The sequence below is a fragment of the Paramacrobiotus metropolitanus genome, unplaced genomic scaffold (assembly GCF_019649055.1).
Source record: "Paramacrobiotus metropolitanus isolate TYO unplaced genomic scaffold, Prichtersi_v1.0 Parri_scaffold0000002, whole genome shotgun sequence".
Taxonomy (NCBI): Eukaryota; Metazoa; Tardigrada; class Eutardigrada; order Parachela; family Macrobiotidae; genus Paramacrobiotus; species Paramacrobiotus metropolitanus.
In genome coordinates this window covers 2,249,879-2,266,454 of record NW_026570222.1, presented here as the reverse complement: position 1 = coordinate 2,266,454, position 16,576 = coordinate 2,249,879, and the positions used below count along the sequence as shown (strand labels likewise).

General features: G+C 40.3%; 6 protein-coding genes across 12 annotated transcripts; 2 read left to right on the top strand and 4 right to left on the bottom strand.

Moving 5' to 3' along the window:
* Nucleotides 1–186: 186 nt before the first annotated feature.
* On the bottom strand, nucleotides 187–4,113 carry LOC129589540 (uncharacterized). Of its 3 annotated transcripts, none has more exons than XM_055484338.1 (8): nucleotides 3,701–4,113; nucleotides 3,208–3,561; nucleotides 2,607–2,826; nucleotides 1,563–1,666; nucleotides 1,176–1,414; nucleotides 923–1,115; nucleotides 645–785; nucleotides 187–573 (listed from the first exon to the last, which is right to left on the bottom strand). In XM_055484338.1, the coding sequence occupies exons 1-6, from the start codon at nucleotides 3,783–3,785 to the stop codon at nucleotides 1,071–1,073; spliced, it is 1,047 nt and encodes a 348-aa protein (XP_055340313.1). In that variant the 5' UTR covers nucleotides 3,786–4,113; the 3' UTR covers nucleotides 187–573; nucleotides 645–785; nucleotides 923–1,070. The 3 variants fall into 3 exon arrangements, with proteins under 3 accessions (XP_055340313.1, XP_055340320.1, XP_055340329.1); XM_055484345.1 differs by having other exon boundaries at nucleotides 1,197–1,414; XM_055484354.1 differs by having other exon boundaries at nucleotides 923–1,150; nucleotides 1,227–1,414.
* Nucleotides 4,114–4,327: 214 nt separating this feature from the next.
* Nucleotides 4,328–6,337, bottom strand: LOC129585156 (NADH dehydrogenase [ubiquinone] 1 alpha subcomplex assembly factor 3-like). Of its 2 annotated transcripts, none has more exons than XM_055477751.1 (5): nucleotides 6,162–6,337; nucleotides 5,916–6,093; nucleotides 5,531–5,597; nucleotides 5,022–5,125; nucleotides 4,328–4,807 (listed from the first exon to the last, which is right to left on the bottom strand). In XM_055477751.1, exons 1-5 carry the CDS (start codon nucleotides 6,224–6,226, stop codon nucleotides 4,601–4,603), a joined length of 621 nt encoding a protein of 206 aa, XP_055333726.1. In that variant the 5' UTR covers nucleotides 6,227–6,337; the 3' UTR covers nucleotides 4,328–4,600. The 2 variants fall into 2 exon arrangements, with proteins under 2 accessions (XP_055333726.1, XP_055333718.1); XM_055477743.1 differs by having other exon boundaries at nucleotides 5,829–6,093; nucleotides 6,162–6,334.
* Nucleotides 6,338–6,542: 205 nt separating this feature from the next.
* On the top strand, nucleotides 6,543–9,050 carry LOC129585147 (2-oxoisovalerate dehydrogenase subunit alpha, mitochondrial-like). Its single transcript, XM_055477731.1, has 5 exons — nucleotides 6,543–6,639; nucleotides 6,694–6,961; nucleotides 7,144–7,263; nucleotides 7,541–8,131; nucleotides 8,202–9,050. The coding sequence occupies exons 2-5, from the start codon at nucleotides 6,907–6,909 to the stop codon at nucleotides 8,834–8,836; spliced, it is 1,401 nt and encodes a 466-aa protein (XP_055333706.1). The 5' UTR covers nucleotides 6,543–6,639; nucleotides 6,694–6,906; the 3' UTR covers nucleotides 8,837–9,050.
* On the bottom strand, nucleotides 8,990–10,438 carry LOC129585169 (methylated-DNA--protein-cysteine methyltransferase-like). Its single transcript, XM_055477765.1, has 3 exons — nucleotides 10,128–10,438; nucleotides 9,912–10,048; nucleotides 8,990–9,635 (listed from the first exon to the last, which is right to left on the bottom strand). Exons 1-3 carry the CDS (start codon nucleotides 10,274–10,276, stop codon nucleotides 9,499–9,501), a joined length of 423 nt encoding a protein of 140 aa, XP_055333740.1. The 5' UTR covers nucleotides 10,277–10,438; the 3' UTR covers nucleotides 8,990–9,498.
* A 212-nt stretch (nucleotides 10,439–10,650) lies between these two features.
* LOC129590510 (short coiled-coil protein A-like) lies at nucleotides 10,651–13,008 on the bottom strand. Its single transcript, XM_055485781.1, has 5 exons — nucleotides 12,565–13,008; nucleotides 12,395–12,505; nucleotides 12,187–12,261; nucleotides 11,756–11,894; nucleotides 10,651–11,118 (listed from the first exon to the last, which is right to left on the bottom strand). The coding sequence occupies exons 1-5, from the start codon at nucleotides 12,629–12,631 to the stop codon at nucleotides 11,085–11,087; spliced, it is 426 nt and encodes a 141-aa protein (XP_055341756.1). The 5' UTR covers nucleotides 12,632–13,008; the 3' UTR covers nucleotides 10,651–11,084.
* Nucleotides 13,009–13,127: 119 nt separating this feature from the next.
* On the top strand, nucleotides 13,128–14,983 carry LOC129590485 (uncharacterized). Of its 4 annotated transcripts, none has more exons than XM_055485745.1 (6): nucleotides 13,129–13,388; nucleotides 13,457–13,542; nucleotides 13,683–13,742; nucleotides 13,842–13,992; nucleotides 14,364–14,515; nucleotides 14,600–14,983. In XM_055485745.1, exons 1-6 carry the CDS (start codon nucleotides 13,382–13,384, stop codon nucleotides 14,813–14,815), a joined length of 672 nt encoding a protein of 223 aa, XP_055341720.1. In that variant the 5' UTR covers nucleotides 13,129–13,381; the 3' UTR covers nucleotides 14,816–14,983. The 4 variants fall into 4 exon arrangements, with proteins under 4 accessions (XP_055341736.1, XP_055341720.1, XP_055341746.1 ...); XM_055485753.1 differs by having other exon boundaries at nucleotides 13,131–13,360; XM_055485761.1 differs by lacking the exon at nucleotides 13,683–13,742 and having other exon boundaries at nucleotides 13,128–13,388.
* Nucleotides 14,984–16,576: the final 1,593 nt, after the last annotated feature.

Sequence of the window (16,576 nt, the reverse complement as noted above, 5' to 3'; positions counted from 1 at the left end):
TGCCAGTTACCATAACATTATGAACCCGTAGCCGAAATACTCTTTGGTGGACTGTCGAAAAATAGAGTAGTGAATACTACTAAATATGGTGCAGTACCTCTACAATACAACGAACGGTTAGGACACAAAGCAATTCCCGTCATTAGTTAAAAAAAAAACACCTAAACCACAGTGCTTTATTTGAAAAATTCGCGGCATTCAGTGAAACCTGTTACATCCTACAAACGGCTTAAAAAACGCAAAAAAAAGTATATTTACAACTTTAAAGAGGAACAAAACCAGAAACCAGAAACCAGAAACCAAGGTTGCGCGAAACATATAAACGAAGAAATCGCCTTATGAAAACATAGACCCGTTCATTAAAATAAATTCAAACCATAAACCTTTTGCTACCGATTAGAAAATCACCTTTAAACACAAAATGTACCGAAAACTGGCACTTTATAGTTTCACAATAAGATGTATCTGCTGTCAATTGTTTCCGGTCCACGGGCATAACTACGCCTGGTGAAGCAAGCTACGCGATTCCCGGTGTTCATTCAAAAGTCTCAGGCGAAGATTCTCTTCAAATTCCTACAGCAATTTGTGTGTTATAAGGGACAATATTCTGAAGATTACCAAACTTCCTGCCCTTTTCTTCTTACTTTGGTGCCGTGCTGACACTTTTCAATGATTTTTTTCAGGTCTGGAGAATTAGGATAATAAGTTAGTCCCCGTTGAGCGGTATCCGTTGCTCGGTTTGAATCACCTTTCTCGAAATATGCTTTCGCCATAGAGTGCACAGCCTGCCAAACAACAATGCAATGTTTTGTCAAATAGGTAAACAAGTATGGAAAACAACGCTAATGAGCATTTAGGAGCCGACGTCCGGTGCAATATCTTGTCAACAATTACTTGTTACGGGCTACAGTGTCGTTCTCACCTTATGACACGTCTTCCAGTCGGCTTTCAGCTGCAAAACTGACTTGGCATTCTGAATGGCTTCATCCCATTTAGATAACATGAGGCATGTAAGAGCCTGGTTGTTATACAAATGAGCCAAAGTAGAATTTCGTTGGCTTAAAATCCCTTCATCTTTTTTCTCCAACTTTCAATGTCGTTCCAATTTCAATCGCCTAACGGATGAATATCCATTCAAAAAAGCGAAATCCTACAATGTACGAACTTAACGCAACCTTTGAAAAGCGTTCGTATGCCTGTGTATATTCTTTTTCTTCATAGGATACTTTGCCCAAAGACCACAGCTGTCGTTGAGCGATGGTTAATTCCGATTGCGAGAATGTCTCTGTCCAAAAGAAGGGTTCCTCCGAGGCTACCTTGTCCGCCATAGCAGTTTCCTGGACTTTCAGTAGTTCCACTTCCACGTACAAGACAGTTGTGGACGATACATCGAAGGCTCTTTTCCCGGATTTTCCTACAAACATGCAATGAAATTATGGAATTAATCTTTCGCTTGTATTTTAAGCCGTGCATGTATTTATGCTCTTATTGCATTTCCACATGCTGTGAATGGTCGCCGATGACCCACTTCCATTGTGTGCTCTTGACCTTTCCGTACATACCGTATCCGTGCTTTGAAGCGATACGAAACTTTGACCATTCGCCTTCTCGCATATGAAGCAGGGCAATTTCAAGCCCTGGCGGCATAATTTCCCCATTACCAAGCCTGTAAATAACAAATAGTAAATACCATGACACCGTATTTATAAAGTAAATACGCATAAAAATAAGTTGTAATGTAAGAAAGAACCAGATTACCAAGTAATTGGTAACAGAATTTCGCCATTTCTGGTAGCACGCTGGCCTTGTTTTGTTGTAATATACGATGATTTTGAGAAGAAACGCCAATGTAATGCCAGTAACAGCACGAAACGAAATACGCAGGCGCGTGGATTAATTAAGAATAAATGCGAAAAAAACCAAAATACGTACTGCAGCCGCGCAAGAGAATTTCGGTGTGCGTATTGAAAATTTGAATTTCATTGACGCTAGTCAAATCGGAACAATGCGTTATCTGCGACTCTGCGTACGAGTTGTCCAGTTCTAACGTGGAATTTCTAGAATTTGGGAATGTCTGAACTATTCTGATGTACAGCAGTACGTTTTCTTGACCTGTATTCTTTTCATTTCATATTCTGCTCAGCCTGGACACTGCATTCTTGTCCTGAAACGACCATAAGTGTTCTAGTTCAATGATTTTTTTCTGAGCGCCGATACATAGAATGGAGAATGAGGGGAGTCATCCATTGATACTATCGTATTACAATACGAATGCAAGCCTGCTGCCCTACGATTGTGTGATTGCTGTTGGAATACCGACAGCTTTGCGATACATGTACAGCATCTCGTCGAATGGGAATCCGACAGAAAATCGGCAACTGAACAGGCAGGATTGAGGCTAACCTTTAGTGTCCTTTACTTTCCATCTTTTCCCCGTTAGAGGATAGACAGACGCAAAAGCTCAGAACAGACAGAATCATCCTGACCTTTCAGTAACCTTTCAGTTACACGTTGATCCTATACTATAATATATAGACAGACTACGTCTGCCATATGTTATATTAGGCTTGCCCGTTTCAACCGTGCAGCGCCTGCGTAAAAAATACCTATGTTTCTGAGGGAAACCGCGGTCCATACAATAGACTACCGGCAGCTTGAAACTGGGATACACTGACACGCGGTACAGATAGGTGACGATTGCAGTTGGAGATGGCTGGACTGCTTCATCAGCCGCTTGGCGTATTATACTTTTCCCTATTTCATCTGCTGGGCATCCTTCCACATTTTTATAATCGGTGGCTACTGGATTCCCAGATTCGTGACTGTCTACAAAAACAGTGTGCAGTAAGCACACTACTGCATAAACTTCTGTTAAAATTAAACGCAACAGCTATATACGTATTGCAAGCAGCAAAATATAAGCGACTTCATTAGTGTAGTAAATGAATTTTTTCAATACTCGCGTAATATTCTAAGCACAGCTAAATAAAAGAACAAAACTTTTTTTATAGTATCACTGATACGCTCACAATTGCTGATGTTTCACACGTACTGCATTACTTCTTCAAGTCACTTTAATTTTAAATAGCGGTGAGGCCTTCATACACTTTCTTATTATACTGGACTCTAATGCTCTCTCTACTGAATTTAAAATGCAAAAATTTCACAGTTCTGGTCGTCGGTTAAGTGCAGAACTGAATATTTTACCTTTACTAGATGCACGCGAACTCTTGCGAGCACTATTCAAGCTGGAACCACCGACTTCCGGTTTAGGCGGTTTAGCAATATCATTCTGCAGCCAGTTCTCCACAAACTCAGTTTTCTGAAATGCAGGAAGTTTCGCTGGACGAGGCCTGCTGACGTGAGTGAAGTCCATGGGAGAACAATTCTGTGCGGAGCGTGTCAATCCAACAGACGTGGTGGACGCGAGAAGAGTTGCCGTATCGTCGGTGTTAGGCTCATCGTCAGCGTAGTTTATGTTGGCCGTAGGCGTATTCTGGTGGACAAGGGATTTTCCGGTTGGCTGATCACTAATTCGCAGCAGGACTGGCGCAGGATGAACTACAATGAATCAGTAAAAAAGATTTACCAGTCACTAACTCAAATTACGGATACGGGTTTGCGGGACCTCCCAACTAAACTATCGAAAAGAAAGATTACAATAAGTCGTCAAAAGAGAGTGTTACTGTACAGCGTGTACCATTTCTTTGGTCTTCTACCGCTTTCCGATTCAGCCAAGGAATCCAACTGAGTAGCCAAGCCAAAAATGCCCGCAACACGCCCATGGTGGTTTTCCAGATAGCGCAATTAAAGGATCAGATCATTACCAAACTGTCGAAAGCTTGACCATAGCCGACCGACATTTTGCTCGCAAAGCTTTTTCCTCACAATTGTCGGACACACCGAGCCAACCGAATTTCTTTTAAAAGTATACCCTGCTTCCAGTAGCTTGCGTTTACCGCAACCGCAAAAAGAAACTCACAGGAAGACTAATACCACCATGCTTTAATTGACGCTTATCTGTCATAAAAATTCTGCTTATGTAATTTACTCACTTTTGTATTTTAACCTAATTGAAACTCGAGGTCTCCGAAGTCTGAAGGATTTGGTCAACAGGCGAATGAAAGCACAATTACCACGATGCGAATGACCAAACAATGCCGACGTCATCGTTGGATAACTGACCACGTATGATAGACAACACTTTACATATGGTCAGTTCACGTGACCACATCATCGTATCACCACGAATTGCGAAAGTACTGTACATTTTTAAGGTTCAATATATCTACACTCTTATATTGTACATCCGATTTATACTTGTATCTACCACTTTATCACAAACTCACACTTTATCACAAACTCATCGCTCCCTGCAAAATGGTTAAAAAAAAACGATATGCGGTATTCTTAAACCCGCTGAAAAGCCCCAACTGTCACTTCTATACAGCAGTAGCAGCACCCGCACGATTAACAATTTTGACACGCACACACTCTTTCATTCACAAACTGCAATAAATTAGTCAACAAACTTCAACATCAGTTCTTCATCAGTCATGCAGCAACTCCATAGAGAATTACAAGATTTGATACGAAAAATTTATTTCTTCTTTTTCTTCATTTTCTTGCGAAGTTTGGTTATCGGATCAGAGAAATCGAGGTCCGGCTCGCTGCGGTCAATGTTGTGAAATTGAAATTTTTCGTACATATCTGCCTCCGAATACTGCAAGGATTCCGGTGGAATAAACGCTCCGGCCACATGTCTGCCTTCAGCAACCAGAAAGTTGAAGGTCGCTATGGCGTGCTCCTAACAATAAACAAACAGCCTCTTGATATTTGGTAAAACAATTCCAAAAAAAGACACGCACTCCAAAATTTACTTCAACTATACCGATTTAACCATTGGTTAAAATTCATGAAAAACGAAAGTCAAAAAGACTGAAAATCAAATAGACGTGTGTCTTCCACTAAATGCATGGTGTACGTCGTGTAACTGTGCACAAAAGAAAACGCAGACTTACTGTCGGCAAGAGCTCGATTCCCATACGTTTCCGGCTGACAAGGGTTTTCAAAAGTGCGGAATTCACATCTCTATCTTTATCCCCGTAGCCTACTACGAGGATATCTGCAGCGCAAGAAGCGCAGGTTAAATAAAAATCGATTGGTAACATACGATATTCTAACTTGTTTACCGCTTCCAAAAAACTTAAAGAGCGGAACAAAGAAGTTTTTAAAACCACCAGCTCGGTGAAACAGTGCCGCGCATGCACTGTATTAGCTCTCCAGTCTCCAAGCATAAGCAATGACTCGAAGAAAAAAATAACACCCGTACAAACAATTAAAAATGATAACGTTCAAACGAAAACTTCGTACTAATGACGAAAACTTCGCACTAACGAACCCATGAAAAAATAACTGGGCGAAATTATAAAGTCATCATAAATACGTATTAATGGCGCTCCCGAATTGTATTATAGTGTTTCCTATTTCGTTTCATTCTGACAACTTTATTATGAGCTTGCTAACATACCTAGTTTTGGTTCCAACATGTAAAACAACGAGAACGCTTCCGGTGCAATATCATCTATATCGGCCACCTGCGAATAATCATCCAATAGTAACAGCACTCATAAGTCATAACGATAAGTACTGTACTGTCAAGCAGAGAGTTTTACTGATTGCGTCTGCACAGATATGTACTCACATATGTACTGGACCTACTGGTAAAGACCGTAAAGCACTTACGGAAAAATCACGAAAGTCAATTATTAAGCCGTGTACGCTTTAAAATTACAACCAACAAGACGGACGTATCACGTATTCATTACCTTCCACTGAAACACCGTCTTGGAAAACAGTGCCATAGGACCAAGAACGTGCATTGAATTATTTAGCTTAAATCCGATAGGACTCACGGAGTCAACCATCAAGATTCCTTCGCCGTGTAAATCTTTGTTGAGCAGCGTCACTGTAGTCTTCGATGCCGTGTCAACTTCGGGATCGTATTGTTGCGATATTTTAGGCATAAAAGGAATAATCTTTTTATTCGGATCATATTCTTCACCTTTGTACTCCCATGAAGAAGATGAGCGCCTAAAACACATGGGAAATAAGCATTTATTGCAAAACCACGGAGCTATTTGAGGTGAACACGAACATACGTAACGCATCGTCCACATATCGATCCTGCCGATAGTAATAGCTTTCTACAATTAACCAAAAGCATTTTTACGAATATTTAGACGAAATTTCTTGAAAGTTTGTTCCAGCGTGGTGAGTTCAAAACTTTCAAATACCTTCCAAACTTACAGAACAAATTACAAACTCAAAAAGTAATCGTAAGAAACTACTGTCGTACGTGCCGAGCCGAGGGCTCCCACTGCTCACTTTCTGCTGAATGCCGAGGGCGGACGTTAATGATCCACCCCTAGCAGAAAATTTTACTGTATGTGATCTGCGATTAACGCGACCGCACCAGGAACGGACCTGAAAATAAGTTGGTGATAAAACACATAGCGAACAGCTGATCGTGTGCTTAACAGTCTGGCTGGCATCTTGCCATCTGGATCGCTTTGGATCTTATACGGACCTCTGCATTATTGTACTTATTGATCCAGACTGCATTACCGTTGATTCCAGGTGAATATCGACTCATGTCATCAAATACTTCGTTAACATTACATGCTTTTGCAGTTGTGATGGAGATTTGCCTTTGAAAGCAGGAGCTCCAGCGAACCTTCGGTGATTCCGAATTTCCGAGTTCCGACTGACTCGCATCTTCCCCGAATTACGTGTCCGGAGATAGTACGACCGCATGATTTGTTTCCTGGCTGAATTTCGGTGGAAGCGTATCGTCTGTAGTAAAGAATTTGACAGACCGCAAAAGAGATTAAAGCATCACAAAGAATGCATTCGCAATTTATCCGAGGCTTATCTTCGTGTGTATCGCGGTTTGCTCCAGGTACAGTGGTACACACGATAACAGTAAACTGGTAAATGTGTAAAAAAATTAAAACCGGAAGTGAGCATTCAGCTAGAGTTCAATAGGCTTCTGCTACTTTGCAATTCCAAAATTAATGCTGTTTGTAGTTGTTGTTGGTGTTGATTGGTCGCTTATGCTCTAACTGGCGCTTATGTTTGTAGGTCTGCAGTTAACATCGCATCGGGCCTCATCCGCTCTTTTCTCGAAATACGGAACGAGTATGTGTTTTGCAGCAAGAAACAGCAGCCAAATCAAATCTGAAGCTGCTGCTCCAGAAACTGGTACGTCTCATACGTAATGCGATATTTATATAGTACTATCAACTATTGTCTAGCAGTCTAGGTTTGTAATTTTTGCCATGTTTTGGGATGTTCTTGAATGCCAAATACCGAACGAAAAATTTTGCCGAATTATTGTGAAGGCTGTTGCTGGCCCTAATTTATATATTGTCAGCCGTTTAATAGGGTTTGTTTATACCCTACTTCCTCATAGTGCTGCATTGATTAATTAAATTATTTAAATAATAATTATCCAGTTTTCCTGTTTATATGATATTAGATGTGCAAGCCGGCATTCTTCACGATCGGCCACGTTTCCCGGGATCGCGATCGGAGTGGACGGACAAACTGGAGTTTCTGGTGCCCGAATCCTATCCTGGCATCCCAGTGTATCGGATAATGAACCGCAACGGTACAATATCGGACCCGGCTCACGATCCCAAACTTGATGACGCTACGGTTATCAGAATGTACCAGCAAATGACCTTGTTAAGTTATATGGATAAGATTCTGTACGAATCCCAGCGCCAAGGCCGCATCTCGTTTTATATGACGCATTTCGGGGAAGAGGGAACTCTAATCGGAAGTGCAGCCGCATTAAGCAACGCCGACCTGGCTTATGTGCAGTATCGTGAAGCCGGTTTGTTGATGTGGCGGGGCTTCACTCTGGATCAGTTCATGGATCAGTGTTACGGGAATGAAGACGATCTGGGCAAAGGCAAGCAGATGCCGGTACACTACGGGTCCAAAGATTTGCATTACGTGACAGTTTCGTCTCCACTGGGTACACAAATGCCACAAGCTGTTGGATCAGCCTACGCTTACAAAAGAGCTCAGAATGGTCAAATCGTTATTTGCTATTTCGGAGATGGTAAACGTAGAATCGTTCGTAATATGTTCACCTTGCTAACTCTAATCTGCGGTTAATTTTCCGTTTTCAGGTGCTGCAAGCGAAGGTGACGCTCATGCTGCTCTTAACTTCTCGGCTACTTTGGACTGCCCGATTATATTCTTGTGCCGGAACAATGGCTACGCCATTAGTACTCCGACTTCGCAACAGTTCCGCGGTGATGGTATCGCCTCGCGTGGACCTGGATATGGAATCGCCACAATCCGCGTGGACGGCAACGATACATGGGCTGTTTACAATGCCGTCAAGGCAGCCCGTGAAGTGTGCCTGGCGCAGAACCGGCCTGTCTTAATAGAGGCGATGACGTATCGCATAGGACACCACTCGACGTCCGACGATAGTTCAGCGTACAGATCTGTGGACGAGATTCGCTACTGGGACAAGGAAGATAATCCCATCATACGTTTCAGGAAGTACATGGTTAACCGTGGACTATGGAACGATGAAAAGGAAACGCAATGGAAAGATCAGGCAAAGCGGCAAGTTATGACGGCTTTTCAGAAAGCAGAGAAAAAAGTTAAACCGGCACCGGAAGAACTGTTTAATGACGTGTATGACGAACTACCCTGGCATCTACAGAAGCAAAAAAGGGAAATGATGGAACATGTCAGGTCGCATCCCGAGCATTATCCTTTAAAGGAACACGCTAAAATGGGTCCTATTTAACTTGACTAGGATAGCTGGAATGTGCATTAATGAACGTGCATATTTGCATATGTATGGCAAAGATCGAGAGAAGAGGTTTTTGATTCCACCGGATTGGATAATGTCATTGTACTGTTTTGCAGAAGTATGCTAATGCCTGTCAAACAATATCGCCCACAGAGTTCTATTGTTAAATTTAGTTTCGGAAAGTAGAAATAAATTTATCTTGTCCATTCATGAATTATAGGACAGCATCGAAATCAAATCAGTTTACAGCTTCACAATTCACAACTATCGTCAAAAAAGCAGTCGAGCATAATATGTACAAAGCTGATGATTAAAATTGAAAGCTTAAGTAAGATTGGTCCATAATCGAGATTTCATGAAACATTTGTACACAAACATCGCCGACTGCTAAGCGCCAACCAAGACATAAGAGAAAAACTACTGTACTCAAAAACCCCATGCCGACGTATGGGCCGGTATGGCAGATTTTGGTGGGATTGTGCACATGGCCACTCCGTAACTGGGCCCGCGGACCTCCTTACACAGAGAAACGCGTGTGACCTTCATGGCGCAGCAGCCATTCCTTGACCCGTTGACGCGTTCCACCCGAAAACTTACCCAACATCCCATCCTTGGTGACAACACGGTGACATGGAACCAACAGCATGCACGGATTTTTACGCATCGCTCCCCCCTGCAGCGCGAATGGCCTTCTCGTTTCCAGCAGCAGCGGCCAATTCCGTGTACGAAACCACTTTTCCAAAATCGGCTAGTTCCGGAAGCGTAACCCAACAGTTGTTTGAGAACGTCGTGCCTATAAATTTGCCAATTCTATAAGAGCACATCTTGTAAAAATAATAGCAGGGAACTGAGGGAAGGTACATAGTACATACAATACATGATACAGCACATGCATGTGTGTCTACAGCAAAACAGCTGTTATCGACGCGTTACGAAGCGTTACATACAGCGGAAGTCCGTCTACCGAACTAACTTAATAAATGGACTATCTTCATCTACATAGTACAGGTAATTTTGAACAACATATTTTGTGCGTTTATCCTGCTCTTTTGTAAGTAATTCGGCTCACCATCTAGGCACAAAGTGGGCCGAGCGATTTGCGACAGTTTGGATGGCTCATGGAAATAAGTATCCAGCCAAGTAATGCAAGCGTCCCTTATGTTATCTTTACTCGCTTTCTGGTTCTCTTTTCCTTCAACGACGACTCTACATAAGTTGCACACTATTTATTATTTATAACAACAATAACTCAGTTAACAATAGGTTATGGAATGCGGTAATTTACCTTTGCTTTGGGCCAGGCAAAAATGAATCATCCCGAACTTTGTCATCCAAGTTTAGAGCATGAACTCCTCGTCCACAGTATTCCACAAGCACGTTCCCGATAGGGCTCTTCAGAACAATTGAATTAGTTTTGCCACCGCAGTTCGCCATTTCGGCAACTTAGAGATTCCACAGGAGTAGACCCAAGTCCTCTGCGGTAGAAGTAGCGCTCCGTGTTTCTAACTTCGTAGTGTAAGTCGACTTCCGACGATGAAATGACATTCAGCGCAGCTACTGTAGCTTGCTTTAAACGGCTTGCGGCTTGCTTTAAACTTCCAGGCAACTGCTTTGTTCCAAATTTTAACCACCGTGTACTGTACATATGTAAGGTTGAAACATGTCGAGCCGTGACAGAAATACGTAACTGTAGCTGCCTTCTTAGGCGGCTGTCGACACTGTTTTCATTTTGATTACTTATATTAATGTTTTGAACCATTTGAATTACGGTATTGCTGTTAAGAACTTAAGAGACCAAGAATCCAGATTCCAGAGCATTTATTACCATTCGTTCACCTACTGAGTAATTTAAATACGTAACTACACCAATGAAATTGTTCACGCTGCTACAAATTCAAATGGAAAGGATCAGCTGTTCAGGTGCGCAAAACGCCGCAATAAATGTTCAATTGTACATCTGTACGAGTATACGCACGTATAAAGTAAGTAACTTTACAACCTTGTAAAATATTAATAAGAGACCACGTATAAAGCAGAAATCGAAATATCAAACCAAGCATATATCTACACACTGACTAGACAAAAATCAGAAAGCCGAATTCAAGGATAAAAGCAAGTACTATACTGCAAAAACAGAAAGGAAGAATTTTCATGTCCATGCGCCATGAAGTCATGCCAGGGAGAAATGTAACAACAGCGGCATTCTAGCTTCATTCCATCCACTGCAGGAGCGTGGCCGAAACTATGGTGCAGGTTTTGGACGACCCTTAAGAGACCTACGAATGAAATAACAACTTCATAAAACTTAACCATATCCAAAAAACTTCGAGATAGATACTCTGCCTAAAATAGATATTTACTCTACAGATACTCACCTAAAACTTACCGAATTACGTTTGCAAAAGCGAAAGCACTCGCGGATAAATTGGATAAGACAAGTTACAACAACACGACCAGGTTACATATTAAAACCAGGTTACCATTAAAACTGCCTTGTACAATCATAATATGTAGAAACTGCCAAAATCAATTATCTGAGTACGACGGAAAGGAAACAAAAAATTTAGTAAAAGAAGATATGTACGCATTAACAAACAGTACTGCATTGTATAATATCTATATAATTGTAACCTTTTTAATCTGACTGCTATTACTGCATCTGCATGCAAGTACAGTATATATATATAGATAATATAGATATACTCTGTAGTACCTATTGTCACACTGATTTTAAGCCAATTTAACACAAGCACAGTGAAGCACTGCGCAAATAAAACTTCAATTTTTGAATTTCTGCTTGCACAATTAGTAGGATTATCTGTATTGACGAACTGGTGCAGTCACTGCAGTGATCGATACGAGTATGATTGGTAATTTATTTGAAAACATTGTAGTGGACTGTAGAATTTTTACTTCTTCTTCACGTTGCGGGAAGTCGACTGGAAAATGTTGCTGGCATTCATTAGATTTTCGATATACTGTCCCAGAACCTGGTTCTCCGACTTCAGTTTCAAATTTTCTTCCTTCACGCTGTCCACTTTTTGTGACAAATCTAACAAAAAGAGGTGAATGACAAATGTAATAAGTTTACACAAGTGTGTCGACTCAATACAGATCGAGAATGGAAGCGTTCGACTTCGCTGTGTTATCTGTACATATGTTACATGTTACACAAGAAAATCGCACAGAAAAATTACCAAACAACTAAACTAAAAATATCTCTACTGGAAAACTCTTCTCCAGCTAGAATTACTTAAAAATATAAGTTAGAATATCATACTACTTTATACTAGTTCAGTCCAGTTGGAACGAATCAAAGTATTTAAGTCAAGCCAATTCCATACCGTCAAGAGTGTTTTGCAGTTCCAGTACTTGTGCAATCAATCGTGCTTTTTCCTCCGCTTCGTCCAAACTTGCATCTACAAAGCAGTCAAATATGGCCATTCCCGTAAAGAAATTCCTGGGATACTTCTATGTTGTCTATGTTTTGTAGCTATCACATTAAATTTGCAGTGCATTAGTAATTAGATTTTATTTGTTTATTTGTTGTACCATCGTTCTGGAAGCTGAAAGAATCAACGCTTTTGCTACCATCGTCAATGACGCTTTGGGCATCGTGCTCTTCCTGGACACCATCCTCTCCTTCCTCAGCTTCAGGAATCTCTGAAAGATCAAATTTCATCAGTACCCATTCGTTTCGGCACGAAATAATGGAGCTTCACCAGGGGCATCTTCATCAGCCAGCGGAATATTTGGAAGCTGTTCCATAATGGGACTTTTGATGTCCATGATTATTTCGCTCGGTTTAAATATTACGGAGCAAAACGTTGCTGCTCAGGTTCTCAAGGTTGGTTTTGCCTTATAACGAAGCCCTCTATGCAGTATGCACTGCAAACGGTAACAACTAACAAGCCCACTTATGGTTAGATCCCGCTGTTGACTGTACACTGTATTTATACGCAGTATACGGCTGCTTACAAACAGTACAGTATTAAGTATTCTTAAAGATAATCAGATATTTTTCAATAAAGTAACGAGGTAGGAAGTGTAATCCGTAAAGTAACAACTGTTAAAAACAGATCCCAAGATTCTTGGGCCAAGAAGACAAACGTTTAAAAGGGCATTTGGAGTTTTGGACTTTCACTTCACTGTGAAAGAGACGGGCACACTTCACAGCATCCACAGCCATTTCCGGTGGCGTCACGTGTGTCCTCAAATTCAGTAAAAGCAGCTGCCAACAGAGCGGCTACACCACGACAGACTCCACCAGAATCTGTTCATCTTTAAAATTTACAAAATTAATAGAATAAGAGTACTACGAGTAGTACATAGAGTGAACTACTTTTGAATTTTCGCACTGATCGTTAGAATTTGGAAATAAAAAGCGAAATAAGAAGCACTTTAAAATTAGAAAATTAAAATTAACTGGACACTTTACAGTTTACACTGTAAAGTTTACAGTGAACCATAAATATTGTCAGTGTTGGCAAATTTTAGGTGTTGTTTACAGTTTACCTTGTAAGGATCTACCATCATTTTATGTTGAGTACGACTACGAGTAACTAGTAGCAGATATTCTTTCTTCTAAAAAGTTTTATAAAAACTTTATTGCAGCACGGATCAAGGTGCGCCTGCAAAGATTTTCCATGAGTGTTGATGAGTTCTCTAAGCTTATTGATCGGAATATCCAGTATGTTCGGGTACGCGTATGATTGCATGATTGACGATTTTGTTATTGCTTCTCATGATTCCCTTGCAGTCTTGGCGTAATATTGACGGATAGCGCGTAATTATCTCCTTTAAGACCATTAATAAATAAGTGCTTCTGTTGTCTGTGTAGTGGGGCATTGCGGGAATTGGAGTTGCTGGGCTGATTGTTATTGCCCGCAGTGTCCGAATTGTAAGGCCCGCTGAGTTTGGAGCTGCGCTGATACTCGAAATATGTCACTATGAAAATAATATGAATCTAATTCTGCTACCAGCTACCTCTTTTATTTAGGTGACGAAATTTACCGATGCAAAAAACATCCCTCCTGGATTTTTTATGTCTAATATATCATTGCACGGAAGAGTTAAAAATGTGGATGACAATGGGATCCTTTTTGTTGACCACATTCCCATAATTCGGACCCCTTGGAGTCACAGAACCGGTAGATGACAGTGGGTGTGAAGGCACTGTGATTAGTCACTGATTAGTGATTTACCTATTTCGTAAAGTAGTACTGTACCTAATGTCTACTGCTAATATTAATTTTAAATTACTTCGTAAATGTTACTTACTTTATTTGGTTATTTGTACCATTACGCGTTGTAACGCCGTTGTTAAGGTGCTTTTTGTGTAAACCTTAAAATCAGATTAAAAATAGAAAAATCCACAGCATTGTTTGACAGAAAAATCTGAACAGTAGTAAAAGTGTGATAGGCAGTCGCCATCGAAATAAAAATGCACAGGAATATGGAAAGCTCCTAGTGGCTAGTACACTGATAATCAATGTTTCAAAACACTTAATCTCTGTTACAGATTCTCAGCTTCGAGTCCGGCTTGCTGTAGTAGCACACACTCCCCCGTCCCTAAAATGGTTACAAACGAATCTTGTTGGTAGACCGATATTTTTCCAGCTGTTGGGCACTGCCGGAGACGGAGAAATTCTGAGCAGGGTGAAATGGCAACGAGTACGACGTTTGTCTTTCGTTTTCAATATTTATATTTGGATCCAAGAAATTAATCAATTAATACTTTCTTTGTACTTACCTTAGTTCCCTTTAATGTTCAGCAATCTCAATTTGTACCTCATCAAGGCCGGGTTAGCTCACCATGCTACGCACCCGACTCTTGTCGGCACACGGGAGTACGAGCTACTGAATGAGAAAGCACGTTCTCTGGAACAGCTAGTGGAACATAAGAAGCGAAAGCGCGGACTGTTCGGAACTTTTCGGTCCAGTGTAAACGCTTTGTACCGGAAATGGATATAGCCATAGTTTAATAGCTCATTACATTTTACATCGTAGCAGTGCTTCGATTGATTGGTCCCTGAATGTATACAATGCCCGCGTGGCCTAATGGTTACGCCGATAATTTTTCGCATCGTGTCCAGTTTCGACAAAATGTGTTTCGATACTATATAATGACGAAAATAAAAAAACTACTGGTGGGACTCCAACCGTTCATCTTCTTCTACTAGGCAGTAGTCGGCAGACGCTTTTCGTATTTGTGGCCCACAAATTTAATAAATTGTGGGGCATTTTGCCTGACCAACTATACCAGTGCCACGCGCGGCTAACGGGAAAATTGCTCCTCGTAGACCTAACGCTACAACGAACCCCACCCACAGCCAATGAGCAGTTCCTTAGCCAACGAATCCTAATTGCACACAGAACTTGAGAGAAATTTTCTCCGATTCAAATCATTACAAAGCCATAGCATTTAAAAGTAACCGTACATGCGATATTAAACCTTTTTAAATCCCAGCGTCAGATTTTTCGTTTTCCTTACAAGAAAGATTCATTTTCACGTTTTTTACCGTCGATAACGGTATCGCTGAATTTCACTACTCCTGTTCATGTTGTTACTGAATTATTTGACTGGAAGTCTTGTTGTCGTCGTTCTTTCCTTGTAAATAACAAGTTATTGATAACTTTTACTGGGTCACAAAATTCACTCGACCGTTTTTAAAATTGAAAAAAATAAACAATTTTATTGTTCACAATAAAAACAAGTATTTTGTCACAAAAAACTAGTTTACAAATGCAAATAGTGGCAAAATACAGAAATTCAAAGCTATTTCTCGTAGCCTTTCCCAACAGGGAGCACTGCAGACTGTACATCAGGGTGTACTACAGGTTTTACATCAGGTTGTACTACAGGATGTACTTCAGGCTGTACTGCAGGATGTACATCACGATGTACTACAGGATGTGCTACAGGACGTTCATTTATTTAAATATATCAATGCTAAAATTTGAAATAATAAGTACTGTCATATCTATATTAAAGAAAACACGAGATAAAAATTAACATGAAAAACCACTACAAAAACTTCGGTACTGCGTTTTTAGGGCATGAGCAAAGTTTCTGGTACGGAGTACATTATTGTTATATGCATCATCGCACAATTAGTTTCTGTATTATTAATTATCTTTTAAAAGTAAAATTTTTTTTAGCTTGTCCAGATTATGTTTGTAAAAATTGCGTTTTAGTTATATCTTCAACGTTACCTAAACAATTCCGCTTTGCCGGTACGGGTAAGTTAGCAATCCTAAATGCTACATTCTAAAAAGTTTGTTTGCGAAATCCACAAATAAATTTGTGGCGTCTTAAATTTATGATGAGGTTTTTTTGTAGCATTGCAGGGCAGCATACTACAGTCGTACTGAAAGGTTAGCCTACATTAAAACGCACCAGAAAACTGTGCATGTCGGGGTTAACGATAACTTCCTATCTTAAAAACGTATAGAGTAGTGCCGAAAGTTTTTGTATATGTAGTAATTTCTTATATTAATTTTTTTCTCATGTATATTTAATACATATGTAACAATATTTGTTATTTTAAATTTTAGTATTTCCCTTTAATTTTAATTACATTAAGATATCGTTTGTTATTAAATAAACGCTCTGCAGCACACCCTGTAGTACAACCTAATGTACATCCAGTAGTACACCTTGATGTACATCCTTAGTACATGTACCTTATTATGTACATGTACATCCTGTACAACTTGATGTAAAATTTGTAG

Excerpts from the sequence above, each read along its gene's own strand:
- LOC129589540 (XM_055484338.1), bottom strand. The coding sequence starts at position 3,785 with ATGGGCGTGTTGCGGGCATTTTTGGCTTGGCTACTCAGTTGGATTCCT. Across the intron at positions 2,827-3,207 it reads TTCGCGTGCATCTAGTAAAG|ACAGTCACGAATCTGGGAAT; the intron begins GTAAAATATTCA and ends CTGTTTTTGTAG. Across the intron at positions 1,667-2,606 it reads GGTTTCCCTCAGAAACATAG|GCTTGGTAATGGGGAAATTA; the intron begins GTATTTTTTACG and ends TGTTATTTACAG.
- LOC129585156 (XM_055477743.1), bottom strand. The coding sequence starts at position 6,226 with ATGCTTTTGGTTAATTGTAGAAAGCTATTACTATCGGCAGGATCGATA. Across the intron at positions 5,598-5,828 it reads AGACGGTGTTTCAGTGGAAG|GTGGCCGATATAGATGATAT; the intron begins GTAATGAATACG and ends GATTATTCGCAG. Across the intron at positions 5,126-5,530 it reads CATGTTGGAACCAAAACTAG|ATATCCTCGTAGTAGGCTAC; the intron begins GTATGTTAGCAA and ends CTTGCGCTGCAG.
- LOC129585147 (XM_055477731.1), top strand. The coding sequence starts at position 6,907 with ATGCATTCGCAATTTATCCGAGGCTTATCTTCGTGTGTATCGCGGTTT. Across the intron at positions 6,962-7,143 it reads TGTATCGCGGTTTGCTCCAG|GTCTGCAGTTAACATCGCAT; the intron begins GTACAGTGGTAC and ends TTATGTTTGTAG. Across the intron at positions 7,264-7,540 it reads AGCTGCTGCTCCAGAAACTG|ATGTGCAAGCCGGCATTCTT; the intron begins GTACGTCTCATA and ends ATATGATATTAG.
- LOC129585169 (XM_055477765.1), bottom strand. The coding sequence starts at position 10,276 with ATGGCGAACTGCGGTGGCAAAACTAATTCAATTGTTCTGAAGAGCCCT. Across the intron at positions 10,049-10,127 it reads TTGCCTGGCCCAAAGCAAAG|AGTCGTCGTTGAAGGAAAAG; the intron begins GTAAATTACCGC and ends CAACTTATGTAG. Across the intron at positions 9,636-9,911 it reads GCCCACTTTGTGCCTAGATG|GCACGACGTTCTCAAACAAC; the intron begins GTGAGCCGAATT and ends GCAAATTTATAG.
- LOC129590510 (XM_055485781.1), bottom strand. The coding sequence starts at position 12,631 with ATGGACATCAAAAGTCCCATTATGGAACAGCTTCCAAATATTCCGCTG. Across the intron at positions 12,506-12,564 it reads GGCTGATGAAGATGCCCCTG|AGATTCCTGAAGCTGAGGAA; the intron begins GTGAAGCTCCAT and ends TTGATCTTTCAG. Across the intron at positions 12,262-12,394 it reads TTTCAGCTTCCAGAACGATG|ATGCAAGTTTGGACGAAGCG; the intron begins GTACAACAAATA and ends ACTGCTTTGTAG.
- LOC129590485 (XM_055485745.1), top strand. Across the intron at positions 13,993-14,363 it reads CCCTTGGAGTCACAGAACCG|ATTCTCAGCTTCGAGTCCGG; the intron begins GTAGATGACAGT and ends TCTCTGTTACAG. Across the intron at positions 14,516-14,599 it reads GCAGGGTGAAATGGCAACGA|TTCCCTTTAATGTTCAGCAA; the intron begins GTACGACGTTTG and ends TACTTACCTTAG.